Here is a 25,780-nt window from a genome sequence, read left to right on the forward strand (position 1 = left end):
CATTGACAAGTCACAACAAATTATGGGGAGCTGATCGAGCTGCGAACTCACAATGAAATGCTCTCATCGAAGAGAACACAGATGGACAGCCTGGTTCAGCCACTTGTTGCCCAGTACCTCGCAATGGGATGTCAATCAAAAGAAAACATCCAACATGGGAATGTATCGAGCGAAAAGGAACATCCGTAAGTTTTATATCTAAAAAACAAAAAATTAACGACAGGAAGAAAAACAAAAAGTAGATTTGTAATTTTGCGATCATGCTTCAATTGTCATTATTCGCTGCCGACAATAGCACTACATAATGTCTACAGTAGAAGACTATTGGAATGAATTGAATATAGAATAGAATGAATGTATGTGAGGGACTGTTAAAATTGCTTTATTGGCACGCCCGAGAAGAAAAAACTATTAGGAAAAGCAGGGTATGGTTTATGGACATATGTCGTTGTCCTGCTTTCTTGTTTGATGATATGCTGCACTTTATAGCTGCACGTTTAACTTTTTTCTAAATGTTTTTGTTAAATGTTCACTGTGGTCATTCAGAGACTTAAACTGGATGTCCGCAATCAGTTATTTCCCCAAGGGAAGGAAATGAGAACAATGAATAGCTTTGCTCCAGATGTCAGGTCTTACATTTGACGTTAAAGAATAGCTTTCATTTTGGTGAAAATATGAATGACAAATTATTTCTTGCTCACAGTCTCTCTCTCACACACTCACACACACTCACACACACACACACACACACACACACACACACACACACACACACACACACACACACACACACTCTTTCTTGGAGCAAGCCCCCCTACAATTACTGTACACTTCTCACAATAATCCCTCCCCCACAGGCGTGTGACTCCGGGATGCAGCACCAGGCCAAGAGCCTCTCCTCCTGAGTGTCCTCAGAGGGTGCTCAGGCCCACCCCGGCCCAGATGACCCAGCACGGCAAGGTCATGATGTCCTTGGGACACTTTACCAAAGGCGCGACCTGGGAGGAGCTCATCCAGTCTTCTTTGCAGAGCTTCGGTAAGTCACTGTTGACCTGCCGTGCTGCTGTCATGCAGACAGTAGGCAAATGTTCTGTATTGGGCACACAATTTTCTACAAGTGTAGCCTATCCGTGGTCCTCACTGGTTGACGGGTTTCTGAACTGCCCACAGCCCTCCTATGAGACACAGACCGAGTAGATTTCTTTTTGTATTTTATCATGAACATTAGTGAGGACCAATCATATGAAAGCAGGTTGAAAAGTGGTGAAGTGGTCCTTTAACCACTTGCACCTTACACGCTTATGAACTTGTAGATCGGCTATTTTAGGTAAAGAGCTTTGTTGAGGGAAAAATGAGTGTGCCAAGGGTCAATTAAGTACATAGTGGTTAACAATAGTCCTAATGTTTTTACAATTTAGTCATCAATTGAGTTGCTACTGCACTGCACGTTTTACTTTAGAATTCTTTCTGAGAGGAACTCCCATGTTGATTTGTTGTTGAATGAAAGTGAGAGCTGCTGGGCTCTCAATACTTTTTTTATCGTCTTTAGTACAAAGTGACACATTGTTAGCTTTGGAAAGTGACACCTTTCTGTGATGGAAATTAAGCTTAATGATGTTTTGTGTTTACAGCTTGCTCTGTTTTAGTGAACACATAGTAATTTTTAAACCTGAGAAGTACGCTGAAATGTTTTCATTTCATTTCAGGCCCTTTTCTCACTGTATATGTCAAATTATTGACGTTGGAGTACAGACAGTAAACTAAAGAAGACAAGTTTAGACAGGACTCTACACAAGATGGGAATGACTGTAAGCATTTTACAGCACTGTTAACGCTTTCATGAAAGCTGGTAGGCTACTGCAGGTTTCTACACATTTTTCAAAGTTTTAATTTGGAACCAAACTTTGGTTCCAAATTAAAACTTTGAAAATTGAATCAAACAATTGACCCTTAAAGGTCAATTTAATGGCCCTATAAGGGTCAATTGTTTGATTAAATTTGTTCTGAGTTTCAAATAGATAAATAAACACTGAGGAGTTTAATGCTCAGATGAGTGAACAAGTTTTTTCAGATTATTTTATGAGTGAGTAAAATGCTAAGAAAAATACTCATAAATGGGGATTGGGGTATTTATCTTTTTACAGTTGTAGATTATATTTTAATATTCAATTTAAGGCATTTGCATGGATTGCTTGTATTAACGTAAGTGACGAATAAGGAATATGTTCTGCAGTGAACTCAAGAGTTATGGTGATTATGTCTTTGAAGAGACAGGCTTTCAAATACTGTTGCCTGGATACACAAATGAAGCATTGGTGCTGTGGTGCAATGGAGTGAACAGTGAATGCCATCTCATAATTACATTTATCTGTCATGTGCTAGAATGGGGAGGTGACAGCTTGCTGCTCATTTCAAATTTAGAAACCAATTGAATACTTTCAATGTGTAGCCTAGGGCAGCCTAAAGGTTCAAGGAGCGCGTTTGTTGATGAAAGCCGGATTCCGGTTAGATTCCCTGGACTGGCAGAAAAGAAAATCTATGTGGGGATGTGGGGACTTGAGACTGATTCCCAAGCTGCTGTAGTGGAGCTGCTCAGTGGCAATCAGTATAAGACAGGGTTGTCTGGGCAGCTCCAAGGTCTTAATGTGTGTGAATTTCGAACATTATTTTGTAACCTTTTATTTATGCAGTTGAAATCTCATTGAGATTCAAGATCTCTTTAATGAGGGCGCCCTGTTTAACGAGGGAGCCCTGAAATACAATACTATACTATTAGGTGGTCAACAGAATGGGTCTGTTATCAGCTGTTGATGATATGGCGGAGCATTGCTCTGGTTCTCCTGCCTCACATCACAGACGAACCCCTGAGGTAAATGTGAGCATCCACGTAAGAGCTATTTGAAGGATTACCTGATGGCTACTATGAGCCCTAAAGGTCAGCTTCTCCACACAGTGGTCTTTAGATGCAGACCGCTCTTTGAAACACAGAGCACTATGAAGGCATGGATCAATAGCTGTTGACATCATCATGCTCAACCTACACAAGCCTGGCATTTGTGCACTCTCAGAGTAAAATTAACACTGTATTTTACAGTGTAGACCACAGCTGCACTGAATTTTAGGGTTAGGCCTAAATGTTTAGCCTCAAAACATTGGATTCATGCAGTGAAAAACCTGAAGCTGTGTATAAATGTTCATTTCAAAGTCAAAGTCAAAGTCATGCGATTTGTCACACACGTTACCGCAGTGAAATTTGTTCTCCGCATTTGACCCATCTCTTGGAGCGGTGATCCGCAGCCAAGGAGCGGTGCTCTGCAGCCATGCCAGGGCGGACACTCTAACCACATGGCCACTGTCTTGTCTTGTCTGTCTGGTCATTTATACAGCAATAACTCCGTAATTTAGTTTACCTGCATAATGAAATATGCTTTCAGAAAAGCATTTCTATTTCATAGAAATGACAATAAAGGCAGAGTGGTGGAGGATTATGTAGAGAGAGCCATGCCATGTCCAGAATCTGATTTGGACTTCTTTTGAAAACAAAGGTACCATCCATTATGATAGTGTCCTGTCAAAACAAGGAAAAGCAGCCTGCCGGTTAGTGCGGCTGATGAGAGCTTAAGATAACACCCGAGGCAAAGGCCTGGCTGCTGCAGCACGCTCTCAGCAGTGTTTGTCATCATACGGTGTCCCTCCTTTCCCACTGTAGCGGCTGGCAGCTTTCCTAACTTTCCAGTGAGTAAGACCGTCCGTTCCAAAGGGGATTTCCTTTAGCAATTAACCCAATGGCGTTAGTGGTTGGAAAGTTGTGAAAAAAGAGGATGGCGCAATTGTTTACCTGATGGAGAATCACTGCTTCCTGTCACATATTTGCAGAAAGAATCAGATTGGTCCATTCATATCTGGCTGTTTAACCTGTTTTTTAGAAAATGTTTTGAAGTAAAGCTAGACTGCCGCTCGATTAGTAAAGCAATTTAGTTACAGTGAGAGGAAAACAGGGAATTATTATTATTAATTCTGATTGGTTCAGAAGCACAAAATAAAATTGTCCAAAAGCCATTGCACCCCGTCTTTAAGGATTTAAAAGTAATTAAGCTAATACTATACGCTCATATCGCTAATTCCAAACGCCCAGAATAAGACGTGAGTTACGTGAACTCCATTATTAATACCCTCATTATAGTATTTTCTTTTATACTCCCTTTTCTCTAATGAAGTTATCCATTGGCTCATATCGGTATGCATTGTTACCAGAAAAAGTGGTCAGGCCACATTTCCCTGAGATTGACTGTGGTTAGTTGGTAGAGATTGCAGGGTGGTGCAAATAGAAACACACCCCATGCAGGACATGGGGGCAGGATTAGGTGGCTGCTGGAGTGGCTCACTGCATATAGATAACAAAGATTAGAAAGGAGCACGTTACCATGGCATCTGAGATATTTCCAAGGCGATATGGCTTAAAAGTGGGTGCATGGAAACCTAATGTCCTGGTTGGCGTCAAGATAATGCCAGCTTGTCTAGACCTTAAAGGAGAATGCCAATGGATTTTTGGAATTTAGTATTATCATTATGGCGTCGATTGCCCAGATCCAGTACGGTGTTTGCTTGAACTGTCAACCTTTGCATTTCGTTCTCCATTGAGTTTTACATCTGTGTGACGTCACAGTTTGCGGGATTCAAGAGACTGAAAAACGAATCTCTGGTTTATATTGACAGACCGATATGTACTAGGCTGGGCATAGTAACAGATTGTGGGTAATGATTGGTTGGTGAGATAAAACTTGGTCTGGTTTTAAACATCAACCCCTGGCTGGCATCCATTCCCTATGTAGTATGCCATAACGCATCAGGATATCATATGTTGGGAGCTTGTAGATCAGCTATTTTCATTATACGACAAAGTATAAAACAGATCTTAAGTGGTTAAAATGTTTGTAATTTCTCACTAACAGGGTATATAATTGAGTGCATTTCTACAGTCTTGAGTTACAGAAAGAAGTAGTTGATGCAAAAGACCGTAGCCTCCTGGGATTCCATGAAGTCTATTGTAGTGTTTTCAGTGCTGCAGAGACAGGGAAGGTGGTCTGGTCACAAAGACAGGAAGTGAGAAATGAGCAAAGCGTAGACCACAGCAGTCACACAACCACCGGAAACGCACGTACCTTCAGAAACGGTGTGTGCTATTTATATTACCAAATTAATTATAGTGTAGGTAGGTAGGTACAGTACTAGTACTGTAGGTAGGTATTGTACTGTGCACCATTTTGAAGTATCCATAGCGTGAGCCTGATTGTGCTGACCTATGAATCATGACAAAGAAAATAGAAATACTGAGGTCCTGAAAATGCATTTGAGGTATTTAGAGTATGGCCAAATCCACCATTATCTTGGAGGTCTAAATAACACATATCATGCAGAGTGAGCTTGTAGATCTGCTATTTTATAAAATGAGACGTGCCCGTCCGGCCCCGGCCTACTCTGGAAGAATGTATGTTTGGAACCATGCAAATAGGGAATGCACCCTGTTAATTGTTTGAATTATTTTATTTAGGAATACCCCATTGAGATACAGTATCTCGTTTTCGAGAGGGTCCTAAGGGTTAATGCAACACCTGTTATACTCATGTCAGAGTACCGTGTCTGACGTGTTTGTCTGATGTGACAAACACTGATGTGTCATTTATTATAATTTTTTATGGGTTTTTTTTTGTGGCTTTCGCCTTTTATTTTATATTATTTTATGGAGGGACAGACAGTAGGCTGACAGGAAATGGAGAGAGAGATGGGGGGGATGACATGCCATGATGTGTCATTTACTTTTTATTTTAAACAAACATTAAAATTTAGAAAAGACTAGGACATACAATATACAAAGAAATGCGTATTTGTGTTTCCTGCCTTGTCTCTCCTCCTGCCTGTGATTTTTGTTTATTTGTGTCAACTGTGTCCTGTTTGCCCCAGCCAATCCCTTTTGTTGATTGTTCCTCACCTTTGTCATTCGTTTCCAAGTGTATTTATACCTGTCTTTCTCTGAATGTTTGTGGTTGACTGACTGTTTCTATAGCCTGGTTTGTTGTCTGATCCACTACTAGAAAAAAAAACAGAAAATAAAGTCTTGAATGTCAAGTTTTTGCCTTTCTTCTAGTGCTGCACGATTAATCTAAAAAAGATTGCGATCTAGATTCAGACGGGGCGCATATCTGATGTACTAACAGTACATCATGCAACAGTCCGACACGTGTGGCTGGTTAAGACTCACCTGTGGGTCCCGACATGCGTTGCTGGTTAAGACACATACATGACTTCCCTGTGAGGTTAGGGTTTGGGGTAGGGTGTCAGACTAATGATTGTCGGACTGTTACTTAGTACATCGGACCAAACATGTGCACCTGATTCAGACACCTATGCACTTCAGCATGCAGCACTAGTTGGCTGTCAAATTAATTTGAGTTACTCTTATGTTTTTGCTATGAGAGACTTTAAGAGAGGTTTAAGTCAAGCACTTTGGTGTCTGTTGAAACTACAGTAGTTGGCTCCAGGTGCCACATTTTGAATGTAGTATTAGTAGTAATGTCCAGCAACTAACTGACTGAAGACAATACATATTTTCATGGGGAAAAAAGAATCATGTGAGAATCGTGATCTTCTTGTGGAGGAAAATCAAGATTTACATTTGAGCAAGAATCATGCTGCACTACTTGTGTCTGGGTCTTAGCTAGTGTGTGTGTGTGTGCGTGTGCGTGTGCGTGTGCGTGTGTGTGTGATCTAAGGAAAACATACGCTGATCTTTTTCTGCATTATGTTAACATATACTCTGATACTGATATACAGTATCTGTGATATACTGCAGACTATAGGCAAGTATTGACCGATTAAAAAAAAAGCCTGATTGAACTCAAATGTCATCGATATAGACTAGAGTGTCGCAGTCCTGCCCCCTTTCATGACGACACCAGGCCCAAGAAATGAATCCCAATGCATCTTTCCCATAGACATTTCAAAGCGTATTTATTTAAAGACCTTTTAAGCGTCGTACGAAGCCAACTCTTGTCGTGACAAATCATGACAACACACACAATATTTTGGACCAAACAAATAATAATAATTTAAAAAAAGGTGTTGTGACCTGCCATTTTTTTCAACTTTCTAATTCTTTGTATGGCCCAAAATGTTTTATTTGTTGTCATGATTTGTCACGACAAGAGTTGACTTTGTCCGCGGCGTAAAGGTCTTTAAATAAATACGTTCTGAAAAAAGTCTGAGGAAAATGAACGGGGATTTATTTTCCGGGTCTCTCGAGGGGGCGGGACTGTGACGCTCTATACTGTATATATATCATGCTTGTGCAGCATTACATTGAATGTGCGTTTTGCTTCTTCTAGACAGTGATGGATGCGTTTGTGGGAGCAGCCACCTGATGAACATCACCCTGGCCATGCATCGTCTCCACATGACCTCCAGTGACCTCCTGGATAAACTCACCACTCTATATCTTTCTATATTCTGACTGAAGTATAACTCTCATAAATGTGAGACAGCTGAAACGGTACAATACAACAGCACTGATTGGTCCAGCGGTTTGCAGGATTAGTTCTGGACAAACAGACAGGCGGACACATTGGGGCCCATTCAAAATTCTCTATGCCCAATTGCCCACCCATTAATCTTTCATATTATGTAACTTTATTTTTAATTTTATACAGGGTTCTGTAATCTAGGTTTTCATTCAAGGGAAGAGCTGTGTCGTCATGAAGCCTATCGGAGGCGGCCACACGAGAAGCCTTGTTTTCTTTTTCCAGGTGTTTATTACCTCTGGCTCTAACCATTACAAGTCCACTTCAGCTACTGCATATGAACACGGGCTCCTCGGTTGCTAAAACAGACCATGCTCAAGAAAGCCCACGTCACGTCACACTAAAGAGCATCAAGGGTACCTCTCTATTTTTAACTATCCCCGCCCCTCCTCTCAGTCTGAGCAGAAGGCCCAAAAGGATCCATCAAATATGGTCAATATGTGTGTTAGGATCAAGCAGTAGACGAACAGGAGGCATTTGCAGCCAGTCTGGTTTTGAGACTGCGTGGGCTGCTCTTCTGCTCCCATGACGCAATTAGCCTTTTTGTGTGCATCACTCTGAGGCTGATTCCTGCTAATTGATGTCAGGCCTTTAAAAAAAATGTGGTTTCACATAATAAAGAGAGATTTTGTTTTCTATGAATCCACTGGGCTATAATGTGTTATTGGGAGTAGGGCACAGCATCCTGTAGTTAGTAGGTAGTAAATACCTGTAACGCATGAAAACATAATCAAGACTTGGACTACAGTAAGGGAATAAATGTATTGTTATTGCCACACACACAGAGGCACACACACACACACACACACACACACACACACACACACATTTTAGCGCTGTATACATATTTTATTTTCACTAATACTTTGCTGTACTTTGCATAATGTTCCACAGTAGAAGGAGCAAGGATTGTGTGGAATAATTAATTTCAATGACTCTCATCACAGTTCTATTATGTTCAATGTGTATTATCTGCGGTGTGCCGAAACCTGAAACAATGTTTTGAGGATGCTGAATTGTTTCCAACATTACATACCACTTTAATTAAGCATAAAAAGGCCACAATTTACTCCTCATCCTCAGTCATCTCTTCCTTAATGAGTGCTTACATTTAAAACGGCAGTGGACAATGAGCAATCTGCTGAGTGCCAAAGGATATGTCATCTCATCAGGTTAGTGTGTGTGTAAATATACATGGATTCACTTGTGTATAATTTTCTTTTGTATTTTTGAGTGGTGCTAGCCACTACTATACATGGCAAAGTGTGTCCCTGGCTGGCTGGCTGGGTCTGTCCCTGTGTTCGTCAAGTACGGAAATAGTGTTTGTTGACCAAGTGTCACTGTTGCGCAGCCCAACACTCATGCATGCATGTGTGTGTGTGTGTGTGTGTGTGTGAGCGCACACACACACACACACACACACACACACACACACACACACACACACACACACACACACACACACACAGAGGCCAGGGAGCAGGGCTTGTACAGTACAGTACAGTACAGTACAGTACAGTACAGTACAGTACAGTACAGTACAGTACAGTACAGTACAGTACAGTACAGTACAGTACAGTACGAGTACAGTACAGCACCACTCAGTTCGGATGGGTCTGACTTTTTCTTTTAAATGATTTGGTAGATTCAACGGTATCGTAATGATGGCGGTATGTTATGTATTTTGAAATATCCAGGTATTGGATCCAGGAGTTTTGGATAATGTTCAGGTTGCACCACACTCTGTCTGATCATCTGGAACAGTTCAGGGAACTGATCAGGGATCAGGGACAGGAGCATCTGTGTCCTCTCTTAGAGACCAAGTGGATGTAAGTACATCTGCACTTCATCTCTGAATACACTGTAATTTAACCCATTTTGTTTCAAATGTTAAAAATATTGTCAATACTGTATGTTTACTGAAAGAGGTAGTGCTGAGATTTTTTCCCTCCCTAAAATATGATCATCAGGTAGGCCTATGATTATACTAGGAGAAAGATACACAGGGAAGACATATTTTCAATATTCTAACCACACCTGGGGGTCTATTAGAGTAATGTTAACTCCATAGACACATACAAAACCGAAAAAGTACAAAAATCACAGAACTCCATCTTGAAGCATGCGAGTGTGCGTGTTCTATTCTTCTAGTTCATGGATTGAAAGTTATAGTAACATATGTGTTTCAGGTTAAGAAACGTATAGTTGTTCCAGGTTAAGAATGACAAGAAAACCCTAAAACCATTCATGATTCCACTTTTCTAATAAACCTTGTAAAAATTACTTCAATCAGTCTTTTTTCCCCCCTTTTTTTGTACCACGGTACTTTGTTGTAATACGTTTTCTATGTTGTGTTGTAGAAATGAACGGGACTGGTCGTGGAAGGCCAGCCAGAAGATCAAGGCTAACAATATTAAAAAGAGGAAGGTGTCTCTCCTGTTTGATCACCTGGAGCCTATTGAGTTAGCGGAACATCTCACGTACCTCGAGTTCAAATCGTTCTGCAGAATATCGGTGAGTATGGGCCATGTCTGCAACAGGCTGCCTAGCCTAAAATGTACACAGGTTGCCTTTTGTGTCTGCCCAAGATTCCATGCATACTCTGCCATACAGATTGGTTAAAATAAGGTTTTATTTATTTTAAAATGTATTATCCGCACTGCAGCTTTAAGAAATGAGGTATTTCCCCTTGAGCGAAAATGCTTTCCATCAGTTTCCGTGCTGCTATTGATTTCTTGTCTGTTGACATGGTTAGTTTGCAGACTATCAGAAGTACATACGGAGCTGCTGCATGAAGGACATTCCCACCATGGAACGATCCATGGCCCTGTGCAACGGGGTCTCCCAGTGGGTCCAGCTGATGGTGCTGAGCAGGCCTACAGCTCAGCTGAGAGCTGAGGTCTTCACCAAGTTTATTCACGTGGCACAGGTATGGTTTAATATAACATACCGTTGACTGTGTGTGTGGGTCTGTTTATACAACCTCAGTTAAATGTATTCTTCAAAGGATTAAAGAAAAGAAAAAAAAAATATATATATATATTGTGGAGTCTGTCAGGTCTCACCTCAGGGGGAGGGGCGAGTTACCATGACAACCAGGCACGCCCATGGCCGGGTCATAGACTCAGTGTATTATCCCAGAGCAATTCTAAATCAGCTGCGCCTCATTCCGGCCGCCGCCCTGGTTAGCAATTAAGGACAGCCGCAGCCTGTCAGCCGCGCCCTTTATAAACAGCCTGCGCACCTAGCAGTATCAGATCCCTGCTACACACAGACGCTCGCGCAGCATATGCCGTCCACTCGGCGTTGGATGGTAAGTCCACACTCCTCTCACTTATGGACTCTCACGTATGGACTATGTTTATTGTTTGATTGTTTGTATCACCACTCAATTGCTCTCTTATATTCTCACATCACCAGGCTTGTAGGAGTGGGGCTGGAAGCACACGCAGGAGCGTGTGCCCCCCATAGACAAGTATACACGGAGAGCCGCATGCATACTGGAGACCCACCTGGCTCGTATCGGGGACGAGTGCGGAAGACGGGACCCCCGTATGGAAACGGCAGCCCCACAGCTCCATAAGGTCGCAGTAAGACAAACCGTTCACTATCTATCACCCGTGTTATTAAGAAGAGGCACTCATAGTGGCAAATGAGCAGCTAAGGATAATAACGAAGATTGTGAATGAAGGAAGTCACCCTGTCGATGCTAAATGAAGACTGTGAATGAAGAGTGTCACCGTGGTGTTGTACACTGAAGATTGTTGAATGAAGATAACCCCGTAGAGACTAATGGAAGCTAGCAGGCTCTAGATAAAGTGTCACGTACACCCTGTGAAAGAAGACAGGCCCGTGTTATGTTTATTTCACCCTTGAGGAGACTTTAAGTTGGCTTGCGCCGCCAGGCCCGGTGAAAGAAGACCGTTAGAAACTAGAGCGCTTACTTTGTGTTAACCCCCTGACTGCCGTTGTCGTACCGACACGGCCACCCAGTAGATAGAGAGAAATAAGAATATAAATGCTTGTGTATCTTCCTGTTGGCCGAGCCTAAGGGGCCCTCCGTACCATCCCCGCCCGGTACCATACCAAGTACTTTTACTCTAATTACTCACCACCCCGTATCCGAGTACTTCTACTCTAAAGTACTCTTCTGTGCCTTGTGGATAGAGAAAGATACGCACCCCCTTACCTACCTCCGGGGGAGCCTCCTGGCCTCCTCTGGAACCTGGAAAAGAAGAAGAGAAAGAGTTATACAAAGGTCCAGTTGGTAGACTGCCTAGACCGGGTGTCTCAGGCCCCAACTTTGTACTTACCTTGTGCTCTGACCGTATGCTAACATCCCCTCTCATCCTCTGCAGTGACGACTCCCGCCTCGGAGCCGGGACCTCATGCAAAGAATATTACTGTCTGAGTTCTGTTTGTGAAAACTGACTTTGTTTGAACCTGTTGGAGAAATAAAGCAAGGGGCGCCATCGTGTGTCTAACCCCTGAAACTGCACTCTGAGTTGTATTTCCCACCCGACCTCCCACAATATATATATATATATACTTACAGTAGCAAAGTAAAAGTAATCAACTAAAAAAAAGAAAAAGATCAGCTATTTTTGAATAGCTGTATAAATGGGGGTTAAATGGTTAATGTACATGTTTTATAGTACAAATCTAAATCTAGCAACCAGTAGTATCTAAAGCTGTCAACAAGTAGTTATAGTGGAGTAAAAGTATAAAGTATCACAAAAAGGAAACACTCAAGAAGTAAAAGTAGGTACCTCAGAATTGTCCAGACCAGTACTTGAGTAAATGTACTCGGCTACTTTACAGACTGCTGTTTACAAGTATGAACATCAAAGCCCCTAGGAAAGGAAATTAATAGAGAGAACAGAACTGAAGGGGAGGGAAAAACACTTGCATAAAACAATGAGATGGAGCGCGGCGACAAGCAGATAGCAACCGCTGAGTGGCTTATGCAACTAAAACTTACGTGAATTATGTAACTACCGATACTGTGTGTGTGTGTGTGTGTGTGTGTGTGTGTGTGTGTGTGTGTGTGTGTGTGTGTGGAAAAGAAAGGTTGGGTGCGATGTGGTAGTGGATTGAAACATGCTCTTCATCTATTGTTCATGTAATGTTTATGTGTTCACCAGAGCCTGCACCTTATGCACAACTTTAACACACTAATGGCGGTGGTGGGCGGCCTGTGTCACAGTTCCATCTCCAGACTGAAGGACACCAGCTCACATGTCCCCAATGAGGTCTCCAAGGTATTGAACACACACGTGCCTCTTTATCATGATCAATACATCATAATATTACATCATGTATATTTTATATTATATATATATAATACCAATTATGGTATATTACATACCAATATGATATACTAGATTAGACTCGCCTGTGGCGAGTCGAGCGTCTTAACGCCACATGTCTGTTGCAGTGCGATCCGAGTGAGAGAGAGACACAACACACAAACTTTATCTTTGCCCACTGACCATGTGTTTTACGTGCTGGGCAGTGTTGTTGTTTCTTTGTGAATGTCGTGTGTCCGCTGCTCCGTGTTGTTGTTGTTTCTCAGTGAATGTGGCGTGTCTGCTGTCGCATCACAGAAAGGGAAACCACAGAGCTGGGTTGATACCGCAGTTGGGCGGGGGGGACACGTTGTTATGGAGGAAAGGCCTGTTGTAATTTGCCAGTAATCGAACAGCCACAGAACTTGTTTGAAAACGCAGAGGTCAAGACCGTGACGTAGCACGGCGACAAAGCACAGGCCTGAATGGCACTTCCGCATGCTCCGCATATACGTCACAGTGTATTTGGGAATTCTCCCAAATGTAATGGATTACATACCAATATAAAGTATATCTCTGCTGTCGGGAAGAAACCATTTAACACCCCGAGCGGCATAAACGGAGTTCTCCGTCCTATCAAATAGTAACGCTCAGCACTCAGGACGGAGATTAATAAAAGAACAGAGATTTATTGATATCAAAACCGATTGCATCGCTCCACAGGCTGTTGGGGCGTCTGTTGCGCAACATTCAATGTCATTTCTGGTTGGGACGTCATCGAAAATGTTCCCCATTTTAGCGAATGAGACCGAAAGTCTTAAAATGTGAATAACTCTTGATCTAAATCATTCCGTCCAATTCTAAGCAAAGATGATGTTTTAGACAGCCCGTCTTTTTCAAGGAAATGAAGAAAAACGTATATTTTGAGAACAAGGCAATACTGCCCCGTCAAAGTTGGTTTTGTGGCCTTATGACTGTTTTAGCAGACAGTTTGTGTTCAATAGCACTGATTTATGCAAAAGAAACCTCAAATGGAGTTAGCTGGTTCCTCCTGACGGCAACAATATTTATATATCATGTTCAATCAGTGTAAGACCATTCCGCAGCATTATAATTACTCACAGTATATTAACACAGCCATAGACGTCTTTTCAAATCCAACGCTTCACTGCCAAAGTCGTCTAGACGTCCAATGGTCGACTTGTGGATTTGACTTTCCCTTTGGTGTGCCTTGGGCAAAAAACATTTGAGAAACCACTGCCAAATACAGTACCATGATATCATACCCCCTTCACCACAGGTGCTGAATGAGATGACAGACCTGCTGTCATCCTGTAGGAACTATGACACCTACAGACAGGCTTACAGCAGGTGCGTGGGATTTAAGATCCCCATCCTGGGCGTCCACCTTAAAGACTTGATCTCGGTCAACGAGGCAATGTCAGACTACTTGGATGAGAACAAGGTGAACGTCCAGAAGCTGCAATCACTCTACAACCACATCAGTGACCTGATTCAACTGCAGCAGATCCCACCTCGGCTGGATGCCAACAAGGACCTGGTGCATCTACTGACGGTAGGCCAAGTGCAAAGACCTGTTTCATATACTGTGCAAACGGTATAGGCTCTATGACTTTAGTTCCCTTTCCCAGAAGGTGTCGTTCCCATATCCTGTACCGGGTCAGCATCTCATAACTTAATTTGATTGGTTCAGTGTGGCAGATTTGTACCGGAAACACATACGAAGGTGTCTTGTGTTTCTAGTTCAAATCTGCTGCTGAGCGACATGAAGTTATGGAGAGATTTAGAGCATAGGATTTGTGGTGTATTTTGAACCATGTATGTTTTAAAATTGTCCTTACATTTAGTTTGTTGTCTCCCTCTCCCAATTTGAATGTTTTCAAATTATGCATTCCATACCGCCAAACTCTGTGATTTTTAAAACATGAAAACAAGGCAGGTGTGCTGACAGTGAGGCGTCGAGGAGGCTTGTGAGCCACGTCCGAGTGAGCCACATAGCGAGTGAGTGCCCATGGCACACCAAGCAGCCAATGGCCTTACATGTTGACAAGTTTGCCGTCCAAGCTGGCAAGCCATGGTGCAAATAGATTATTTGCTTTTTCCAAACGACACGTGACAGTAGTACTTGTTTACAATGGCGTCAAGATATCTATCTTGGGCTCGCCTGGTGGCCTGGGCTAGCTTGTTAGCTACATAATGTAAACAGACTGGCTGCAAGCGGGTCTATCACTTTCACCCAGCCAAAAGGGAGGACAGTGCATAATTTGTTAGAGGGAATAGTATACACGCATCCAAACCAGTGTGTCATCTGCTTCAAATAACTTCATTGATATTATCGGCCATTAGGGGTCCTCGCCTGGCACCAGGGTCAAAACGACATGAACTCTAGCGTTGCTATTCTGGGGGCGAAAAATAGCAGATCTATAGAAGTTCACAGCAAAACAACGTGGAGTATTTTCAGCAAAGGGATTTGTTGTTGAGGGAAAAAGGTTGCAGACTTATTTGGTGTTGAGGGAAAGAAGTAGCAGACTAATAAAATAAGTCCTGGATTGTAAATTTAGATGGATTTAGCTCTATAAAATACAAGCCCACACATCAAGTGTGTAGGTGTGCATGATGAGTAAGCCGACTGTGTGTTCTTGTGTGCCGAGGGTGTGCTTCGATGAGCGAGTGGGTGACTGTCGAGTGTGAGAGAGTGCATACCTGTATTACTGTATTACTGTATTACATTAAATTGTCTCTTGTAGTGCATGAAGGATAAGTTCAATGCCTTCTGGTAGTCTCAGATGATCTATGCTCTAGCATGTTTAACCTTTTCTTTATACCGTGTTCAGTGGTCACTCATAATACTTAGTTCTGATTGGCCGGAGGGTGAGAAATACTGTGTATTCAGAATTAATGTGACTGTAGGTCGCAGATTATAATCTATGAAAAAACTAAAACCTATGGAAAAACCTGTCGGTGACTCCATCACGCTCCATATATGGCCGTCTCCATTATGAAGATCACGACACTGACCTCATCAAACCCTGGATAGCCATAGAAGACCGGATCATCCCCTAGATCTGCATATATGGAGCCGGCCAGTAATCTGACCTCAAACCCTTAGATCTCCATATATGGAGCTGGCCTGTGATATATTGATCCAACCCCACCAGTCCTTCCACTTCAATGTCTCCCTTTTGACTGATACCTGTCCATTACAATTCTAGATGGGCCTGCCCCAGAGTTATTAGTGCAGCCGTGCCCGGCAGAGTTCTCAACAGGCCCAAAAATTAAGGATCTGGGTCCTCATCAAACCCTGTGCACTCAAAACACTGCCCCCGCTGCCACCCGTAGCTCTCCATATATGGAGCTGACCTGTTCTGACATTCCATATGTTGATCTGACCTCATCAAACCCTGTACACTCAACACGCTCCATATATGGCCAGACCTCATCAAACCCTGTACACTCAAGACACTGCCACCCTTAGATATCCATATATGGAGCTGACCTGTTCTGACATCCCATAATGTTGATCTGACCTCATCAAACCCTGTATACTCAAGACACACTCCATATATGGCCAGTACAGAATTCATCCCATTATGTTGATCTGACCCCCCCCCCCATGCCAAAGCGCCAGTGCTCGCCAAGCAGTCTGCCGTAAAGGGCGAGGTCACTTCTCACCCTCCCTCAGTGCGTGCCTTGCGGTAAAACAAGAAAAGACTGACCTGAATCACTAGACTAGAATGTGCGTTTGAGAGATATACAGGGAGAAAGAGAAGGGGGCCAATAAGTGTATACACAGAAAGCTACTGATTGGAGAATATTATATTCTCTGTTCATATACAAATTCCCTTTATTTTTCATTTTAACATGTTGCTCTCACAATGTTTCTAAACTCCATAATGCTTGCTTGGGAGAGGCACAGCTGTGTACAAATCCTCACGTAATGCACACTCCCCTGCCTTATCCAAGGTCGCGACACTGCTATATCTTGCTACATTCATCAATGGGCCAGTCAACGCTACTGGTTTCAACCAGTTGTTGCCCAGTATCTCAGAACTTGCCATGTCAGGACACGCCCTCTTTGCTGATGTTGTGTCTTCATATACTCAGTGAATGTCCATCTATTTTCATGTCGTCCCAACTACTCACCAAGAGAAGTTGTGCTTTCATCATTTGTATACATCTTAATTCCGGAATAAATTTGCCATCAGACCAGACTTTTCTACAGTGCTTTTAATTTCTCATCTTGTGCTTAAATAATCTCTGATCACTACAATGGCAGATTTGTGAGAGTATGAGCAACACAGTGCTTGTGTGATCAGAATTGCGTTGCAACTTGTTGCTTGCGATTGGACAAGTTGAATTCCTTGCAACACAATCAACAACAACCAACCTGCAATGCGGCAATTCAGACCACTGTGTTTTGTCTGAATCGTTCTGCAACGGTTTCTTCACGTTGCAAATCACTGGTGTGAACTACTGTAGGCTTTACATACAGTATTAAACTGTCTGTACCCTTCCCCACAGCTCTCGTTGGACCTATACTATACGGAGGATGAGATCTATGAGCTGTCTTATACCAGGGAGCCCAAGAACTCCAAAGCACCTGTGAGTGACGGAGCTGACTATCACATATTTTTGAGTGGTGCAACCACTCCTACAGACAGCTATGTGTGTGGCTGTGTCACTGGGTCTGTCCCTGTGTCCCTATGTCCCTGGCTGTGTCCGAGCACGAAAATAGTGTTTGTTCACCACCAAGTGTCACTGTTGCACAGTCTAACACACAGACACAGACAGACCAGGGAGGAGGGCTAGTACAGTACAGTTCAGCACAAGTACAGTACAGCACAGCACCACTCACTTCAGGCGGGTCTGATTTTCCATTTCCATACCTTTAAGCATTGATCATAATTTTCTCTGAGGTGTGATTGTTGTTGTATATTTAATTCTCACATGGTGGTTTACAAAACTGAAATATGTGAATATGGATTCTATTTGGCATTTAAAATGGAATGGTAATTCCTCACAGGTCTTTTACATTTAAGTGCAGACTGCATTATTAATGTAGTAACTTATAAATGGATCTAGTGTAATAGAGTCTTGGGAGCTTATCTAATATAATTAAGTAAGTACATTTTATTTATAAAGCACCTTCCTTAACAAGGTTACAAAGTGCTGTACAATGAACACAATAAAATCAATCAAAATTAATTAATTAAAACAGGACAGTACAACAAGCAAATAAGAACAACATAATCAAGGTCAAATAACATCAGGAAAATGTTTCCATTTTATCGACCGTCTTGAGGCTGCTTTAGTGATTGTTTGATTTTCTATCAGCCAGCCACACCCTCTAGACCTCCAGTGGTTGTGGACTGGGCATCTGGAGTGGCCCCCAAACCAGACCCCAGAACTATCAGCAAGCATGTGCAAAGAATGGTGGACGTGAGTGTCACATTATTACTGTACATGTAGCTTAGTGTTGCTCATAATATGTACTGTAACTGGTGTCATTATGTTTTTCAACTATTATAAATGTCTGATGCATTTACTCCTCTCATTGTAATTCACAGTCTGTGTTCAAGAACTATGACCATGATGAAAATGGATTCATTTCTCAAGAGGACTTTGAGAAAATTGCTGCTAGCTTTCCTTTCTCTTCCTGTGTCATGGACAAAGAAAGGTGAGTGGAGTCTGCTATTAATTTCGGTTTGTTATTTGACAGGTCATGTACCAGGCGATTATACTTTGTTGTATGTCGCACGGGAGAAAATAGACCACATCACGTGGATTGTAGAAGCGACACCACCGCGCATCAAAGTATAAACCTAGGCTTTCTTCAAAAACTTGTCGAAAGGGAACAAAAAAGTGGAATCTTTAGCATTTTCTGTAGCAGCAGGAAACAAAAATAGAGCAGAACTCGCAGTGGTCAATCATCACGCTCGGCCCTGTCACTGCATCGTCAATTATTCTCTATTGAAAGCCCTGTCTGAAATGCAATCATGGATTGAATTAAGTGAAGATTATGTCTTCTGTCTAAATGAACATTTAATATCAGAGCTACAGTGCAGCTCGTGTTAAAGAGGTATGTATATTATACTGTGAATTGACAGAAGTAGAACATAGAATGGATTTCAAATAACAGTGGTATTACTCTCAAAGTCAGGTTAATAGTAAATTGCTGACTGATGTATGTACTGTGTTTGTACAGGGAAGGTCTCATCAGTAGAAATGAGATCACAGCCTATTTCATGCGGGTGAGCATCATCTGCTCCAAGTTAGGTGTGGGCTTTGTCCACAACTTCCAAGAGACCACTTACATGAAGCCCACCTTCTGCGACAACTGTTCCGGATTTGTAAGTTTTTATACAGAATCCATAGTGATAATGTAAAAGAAATAATACCTGTAAATGCTTTTCGTATTTATATGGGGAAGCTCGGTCATAAAAGATGTGTTACTAATTTTAATCTATTGGAGCTGCTTTGACGCTAGTCGTGATGCAATTGTTTGGAGCGAAGTGATTCAATCAATCTAAAGACGCGACATAATTTATTTTTAAGTTTTTTTTTTCTCCCAGAGAAGGAAAAGGGAACAGAGTGACAGACAGCCAGTGTGTGGGCTGTGGAGGGGGGGGGGGGGGGGATATATTAATGTAGGCTCTACTGGAGGCTCTACTCTATTGGTGGTGTGATTATTGTCTGGTTTAACACCACTTTCCAGTAACCAAATGAAAGAAGCTACATGCCTGTTCAATCTGGGTCCAAAGTATCATTATTCATAAACGCTGTGGGAGACTCACCATAATAATAATAATAATAATGGTAAACTTTTCATACATAAATGCAGCTCAAAGTGCTTTACAGGGCAGAACATAAAAATAGCAATAAAACACAAGCAGCAATTAAAACAGTAAAACAATGGTAAAGAACATAAGAAATTGGCTTGAATATAATATATTTCCTGTTTCTGAACCACATACTGTACCTGCAGTCAGAGATACCCTTGCTTTCATTTACAGTATATTGAACCCACTTTGTTTTCAATGCACTCTTAAGCTGTAAATCATACATGGAATACATTTAGATAGACATGATGAGCTGGCATTCAAATTTCGAACGCCAGCTCATCACATGTCTATTGTACATTGTTCTGTGTTATCTTCATACAAATGTTTTTCTTCCTCTTTTCCTTCACAGTTATGGGGTGTCATTAAACAAGGCTACAGGTGCAAAGGTGATGTTCTCGTTGCTGTCTAGTTTGTTAATAGAGAGACTTACATCATTGTACTGGTACTTGGCATGTTTTAAACACATTTGGCTCGATGAATATTGGTTGAAAGTTGGTTAGTAGCCTTTACATTCTAGCCACCACTTTTAACCTGGCGTCGCTGGCCTAGCTGTTATTATAGACATTTAAGAAATGAATGAATTTGATCTACAAGCTCACAAAGTTCCATGAAGCTTATAGATCCTCTATTTGCGCTATTACAGAACATGTTTGAAAGTATAAAATAGGGCTTTAGTAGTGTTAAGAGTATTTTCAGGAACGCTACTGACAGAGTCACAGCTATTTGCTGAGAGCAGCTACAGTGGAGCAATCTTAAAATGCTGTAGTTTGAGGTTTTCTGTGTTGCAGACTGTTACCTGTACTCTGCAGCACTCCACAACGAATGTGGAGTGTGCAGTCAGAACCACAAAACCACTTTTCCCCCTTCTTCTTTTGCCTTGTCTATTAACTCAAAGAGAGCAACACATAGTTTATACGTCAATGAGCATGGCATTGCACTTGCAGAATGCACAGCATTAAAGAAAGGAAGGCTTACGTCATGTAATCTTGTAGGGCATTGAGTGTTAACTGTGGTGGAACTGAACTAAATGACTAGTTCCTGCTCTAACATGTTTGCATTGTTTGGGCCTGTTTAGACTGTGGAATGAACTGCCACAAGCTGTGCAAGGATCAGGTTGCATTTGAATGTAAGAAGAACAGCAAAGGGACGGGCCTCACCGACAGTCCAACCCCAAACTCTACACCTGTCAACATGGGCATCTCGGAAGGTTGGTGGAGTAGAGTACCCAAAACACACACCGTTGAATGTACACACTTGCATACAATGATGTGTAATAACAACAGCACACACCTTTGTTGACCCAGTAAATATAACCACTAAGTTGGATTGAGTCTGTCTAAGTAACAGTGCCATCTTGTGACTCAGGAAGAGTAAGACAATGTGTTTGCACTCAGCCCTTCGTGCTGCCACAATGCCATTGCACGCAATCACCAGTCTTACACAATGTGCACAAACACACAAAAATCACAACAGATTGCAAGAGGAAAACTACAGAGAGCATGAGGCTCAATGACGATTCCTCTCCAGCTGTCATAAGAAACCTTTTCACTTAACAGTACTGACTTCGAAAGTGCTTTCAGTAACTACATGGTAGTCTCAGTATGGTCAGGACATGTATGCACAGACAAATGTCCATGTTTGAGGCAATTCCATTGTCTCAACTCGACTTTGGCCTCTTTGATTCTTTGAATTTGCCAATCACAAGAGGTGTAAATGCAACAGAACTGAAGGAAGTTGGCTCCACTAGGTTCACCTTCCTTCCGTTACTTACCGGCTGGGTGATATATGTAAAGGGGTGCTCTTATCATACATCAGCCAATCAAATCATCACATTCCATGCTACATTCCGTGCTCAAACACACCTACACAAAGCTGTGCATAGGGGGGGGGGCTAGCGACCCTCAAAAAGGTAGTAGGAATAGCTGATGATGATTAACTTAATGTCTTGAATGTTTTTTTTATTGCAAGACTATGTTTTTTTATTGTGTTGTGTTATATATGTACTGTATGTTGTGGACCCCAGGAAGAGTAGCTGTTGCTTTGGTGGCTGCTAATATGGGGATCCTAAAGAATAAAGCTAAATAGCTACCCATACAGTATGTGACTTCCTGTTGGTTTTCCAGGTTCAGAGGAAGGTCCTTTCACCTACCCACCACAAGAATGCAAGGACTGGAGCCCAGAGTCCCCAGCTCCCTCCAATCTGAAGCAGCCACCTCAGCTGCAAAGGGCCCTGAGGGTCCACAGTGGCACGCAGACTGATGGACCCTATATGCCCAACACAACCCCCGACTCCAGTCGCCCACAGCCTTCTCTCCTGGTCCCACCTGCAACTCCCACCCTCACCCCATGCCCTAGTCCGGTGCCACAACGAAAGCAGCGTCACTGTGCCAAGTGGGAGAACCGAGCCTCCACTGTGCAAAATCCCAAGGGAGCAGAGGAGGAGAACAAGCCCAGCTACGAAGCTCTGGAGATGGTGAGGATCACAACATTTTGGGTCGACATTCCATCACACCTTTCAGGTGGATAAGTCATTGATTTTGTTCTACAGGGCTTTCATAGAATCTGTTATTTCCTACTACAGGGTAGGTGCTTAACAAAGTGTCATCCATTAGAGCAGACGGCTCTCATCCCCTAAATCTTGAATACAGGCTAGACGGTTAGAGGCCCCTGCAACTAGAACCAAATTGTCATTTATACCTACAGTACTTCCATTCATGCCATCAATGATGGAAGTAGCTGTTCAGTTGTAGGGGACAGTTGGAGTTCAGTTGGAGTGGTTGTTCAGTTGTAAGAGACAGTGAACACCATCTGGGAGGATGGTAATGATGAGCTGATGTTTTGTCGTGGTCTTACTGCTGGCAACACTTTGTCACATGTTCTTGTTTTATGTGTTTTATAGTTTTCATTATCTGCTGTAGCATAAATTGCTATGTTATACAGTACTAGCCCTTACCCGTTGTGAGATATTTGCGCCGTGGGGGGTACTGCGCCCTGGGTGCGTTTTCGCATTTTTAATTCACTAATAAATTCATTATTAATTAATAATTTGTTAAATTGGAAAAAGGGTCGTTAAGACCTCCATATTATTATGGTCAATGCCTGTGTGAAAAGTGGGAGCGATTGGCGCAGGCAGTGAGGAGATACGGCGGTGTTTCTGACACACACACAGACACACATTCAGACAGACATTGACTGAATTATAGTATGATATGATGATGATGTTTAACATAGATTTAAGCAATAGCACATGAGTGGGACTGGTGACTGGACTGCTGTTATACTGTATATCACTGTAAATTCTGTAAAAGGCCTGTGGTCTTAATCACAGCCATGCCGACATACAGATCACAAGTGATTTTATTATTCCCCTCAGACAGAGCAAATTAAGGCTGGGTACAGTATATGATAAAGATATAGAACACTGATGAAAGATGAAACCTGTCATTTCTTCAGGATGTCCAGAAGCTCGAGAAAGCTAATGAGATGCTGCACCGGAAACTGAAGGAAGCAGATCGAGAGGTTGAGATTCTAAAGACTCTTCTGAAGAGACACGCCCTCCACCCTGTAGAGGAAGACTCGTCCTCTTAGCCACACAAGACACTGACCGTATGTGGCGGAATCCTAGGTGATTGTGGATCCCATGTGCGTTCCAGTTTTCTTTTTTTAAATCAGAATGTCTGCTATATTTCTGATAGTGACAGTGAGAGAGATGAGGAAAGGTGGGAGAGGATAACATGCAGCAAACGGCATCAGGTCAGATTCAATCCCAGTCCTGCTGCACTTATAACAGGTGGTCCATCGGGGCGCCCCAACATTACAGACACCTTGCATATAACGTGGGAAGAATGCCTACAGCTAATCAGAAAGACAATCAGTATTCATAAGAAACTCTGTGAAGTAGCTTTTCTAGGTGTGTGTGTGTGGGCTTCTTGAGAGTAACTAGAGGTTACATCAAAAATGTATTCCGTGTCCCAAATAGTTGGGCTATTAATCCAGATGGATACTATTTTAAGTAAAAAAGAAAAGTATAAAATGTTAGTGTGAAAGTCAAATGTGAAACAAGCCTACACATTGAAGTAAAATATGGTATCAGAAGTACATAGTTTTATGTAGAGTGATTGTCTATAATGGCAATTAACTTCTTTCTATTGTATACACAGTATAGTACAGTGAATGAAAATGTCATCATTGTACGAATTACTAATTTACTACCTAGCTTTTCATACAGTAGTAGAACAGAGACTCGTGTGTAATCAACTTGGAAGTATGTGAACTACACTGGTTATAGTATTTTATAATGATGCACGATATAATCGTTAGCATATCGAAATCGGCCATAAAAATGCCGTATCGGATCGGTCTGAAAAGAATCCTGACTATTTTCACGGATATTGATGACGCAATAATAATGTGACCGTCAATGGCTCTGTCCCTTTTGTTTTGTGTATTTCTAATGTTTGAAGGCAGCATAATCCGTATAATGTCAGAATCGGTATCGGCAGATATGACCCTGCAAATAATCGGAGATCGGATATCGGTCATAATTTCATAATCGTACACCCCTAGTCTTTTAGTAGAATGTGCTACTGTAGCACTCCCTGCAATTTAAAGTTAATTATTTTCATGTTAACTGCTACAATTAACCCATTTTGGGCGGGAACCCCTTTTGGTGTTTTAAACATTATGTTATAATTTAGCTATTGAAAAATAGCAGATTCAGTGGCGTGCTATGATCTTTAGTAGGTCTGCTATTTTTGAAAAATCGTTAAAATGTGGTGCAAATCTTTTAATATATATTCTTTCAAAGTGAATGTTTTTAACTCAGGTCTAAATGGATTAATGCATTTGCTCTAAACTAGATTTTCCACATGCTAACATGAGAATTGGTTGTACAAATCAATCTGTCAAGGACTAAAAACAGGAATGTCAGCATTTGACATTAATATGCACACAATAGAGTACTGCAGCAGAGTACAAATCTCTGAAAAAAACTCCTTGTTTTATTATTTTGAGGGTGACAAGCACTCAAATTTGTGTACCACCAGAATGAGAGGTGAACAGTGTAACTCTGTATCACAGTAACATGTGACATTTACACCAATGTGAAAGATACTTGTACTTCTGTTAATATTTATTGTCTAAACACTACACACATTTTTATTTGATATAAGAAATAATGAAATAGTTCATTTTATATACTGGTACTTGCATCCGTTTATTTATGCCTATGTGTAGTTCTTGCCATTTTCCTCCTTTCTTTTTTTTCCTCCTCTTCCAAACCTAACATTAATGTAGTGTGTGTGTGTGTGTGTGTGTGTGTGTGTGTGTGTGTGTGTGTGTGTGTGTGTGTGTGTGTGTGTGTGTGTGTGTGTGTGTGTGTGTGTGTGTGTGTGTGTGTGTGACAGAGACACAAAGTATACTATACGCCAGTAGCCTATATTGTTGTGCCATACAGTTACTTAGAAGAGCATTCTTTCTCTCAGTATTGTTTGTTACAATAAAGTAATCTAATAGTCACCTGTAATACTGTACATATCCAACAGGGGTCCTTCAAGCCTCAGAAGCTCCCTTCTCCAGTATCTCAGTTTTGGATGCTTAATTTCTGCTTCCATTTTCAAATGTGTTTACCATGTGTTTGCCAAAGTGGCTATTTAAAATAATTATATTTTGAGTTAGAGAACAGTGTTGTTTAATAGCTAGACCAACTTTCTCTGTCTAATTATTTTTGGCTTAAAATTTTCAACAAACAAACAAACATACATACTGCCAATACCTCTAAAAGCATGTGAAGTCTGCATCTAACAACACAAGTTTTCATTATGCAACAGTATGAAATCTCAAGTCCTCTTGCCAAACGCCTACATCTCTTGGGCATTATTCCAGGTTGTACCACCCCGTCAAAAGACTGCAGAGTCCAGATCCACAATGACTGTTTTCCTGTAGATAACGAGAGTGCATCCGTCTGCTGTGGGATGGGCAGAGATTGGAGGTAGATAATGATCATCTTGTTTCCTGTAGCACTAGAGACTGAGCTACACAACTTGTAGATGTTTTA

At 41.8% G+C, this 25,780-nt stretch overlaps 1 protein-coding gene across 3 annotated transcripts; it reads left to right on the forward strand.

Moving 5' to 3' along the window:
* LOC308329935 (RAS guanyl-releasing protein 1-like) lies at positions 1-25,446 on the forward strand. 3 transcript variants are annotated; one of them, XM_080784485.1, is made up of 18 exons: positions 1-185; positions 858-1,036; positions 7,383-7,488; positions 8,684-8,746; positions 9,272-9,403; positions 9,935-10,088; positions 10,330-10,503; positions 12,719-12,835; positions 14,163-14,438; positions 17,405-17,485; positions 18,218-18,322; positions 18,451-18,560; positions 19,089-19,233; positions 20,075-20,111; positions 20,801-20,932; positions 21,849-22,198; positions 23,179-23,350; positions 23,421-25,446. In XM_080784485.1, the coding sequence occupies exons 1-17, from the start codon at positions 58-60 to the stop codon at positions 23,311-23,313; spliced, it is 2,424 nt and encodes an 807-aa protein (XP_080640611.1). In that variant the 5' UTR covers positions 1-57; the 3' UTR covers positions 23,314-23,350; positions 23,421-25,446. The 3 variants fall into 3 exon arrangements, with proteins under 3 accessions (XP_080640611.1, XP_080640610.1, XP_080640612.1); XM_080784484.1 differs by having other exon boundaries at positions 23,179-25,446; XM_080784486.1 differs by having other exon boundaries at positions 23,188-25,446.
* Positions 25,447-25,780: the final 334 nt, after the last annotated feature.

Source organism: Protomyctophum bolini, assembly GCF_963924005.1.
Source record: "Protomyctophum bolini genome assembly, chromosome: 15".
Classification (NCBI taxonomy): domain Eukaryota; kingdom Metazoa; phylum Chordata; class Actinopteri; order Myctophiformes; family Myctophidae; genus Protomyctophum; species Protomyctophum bolini.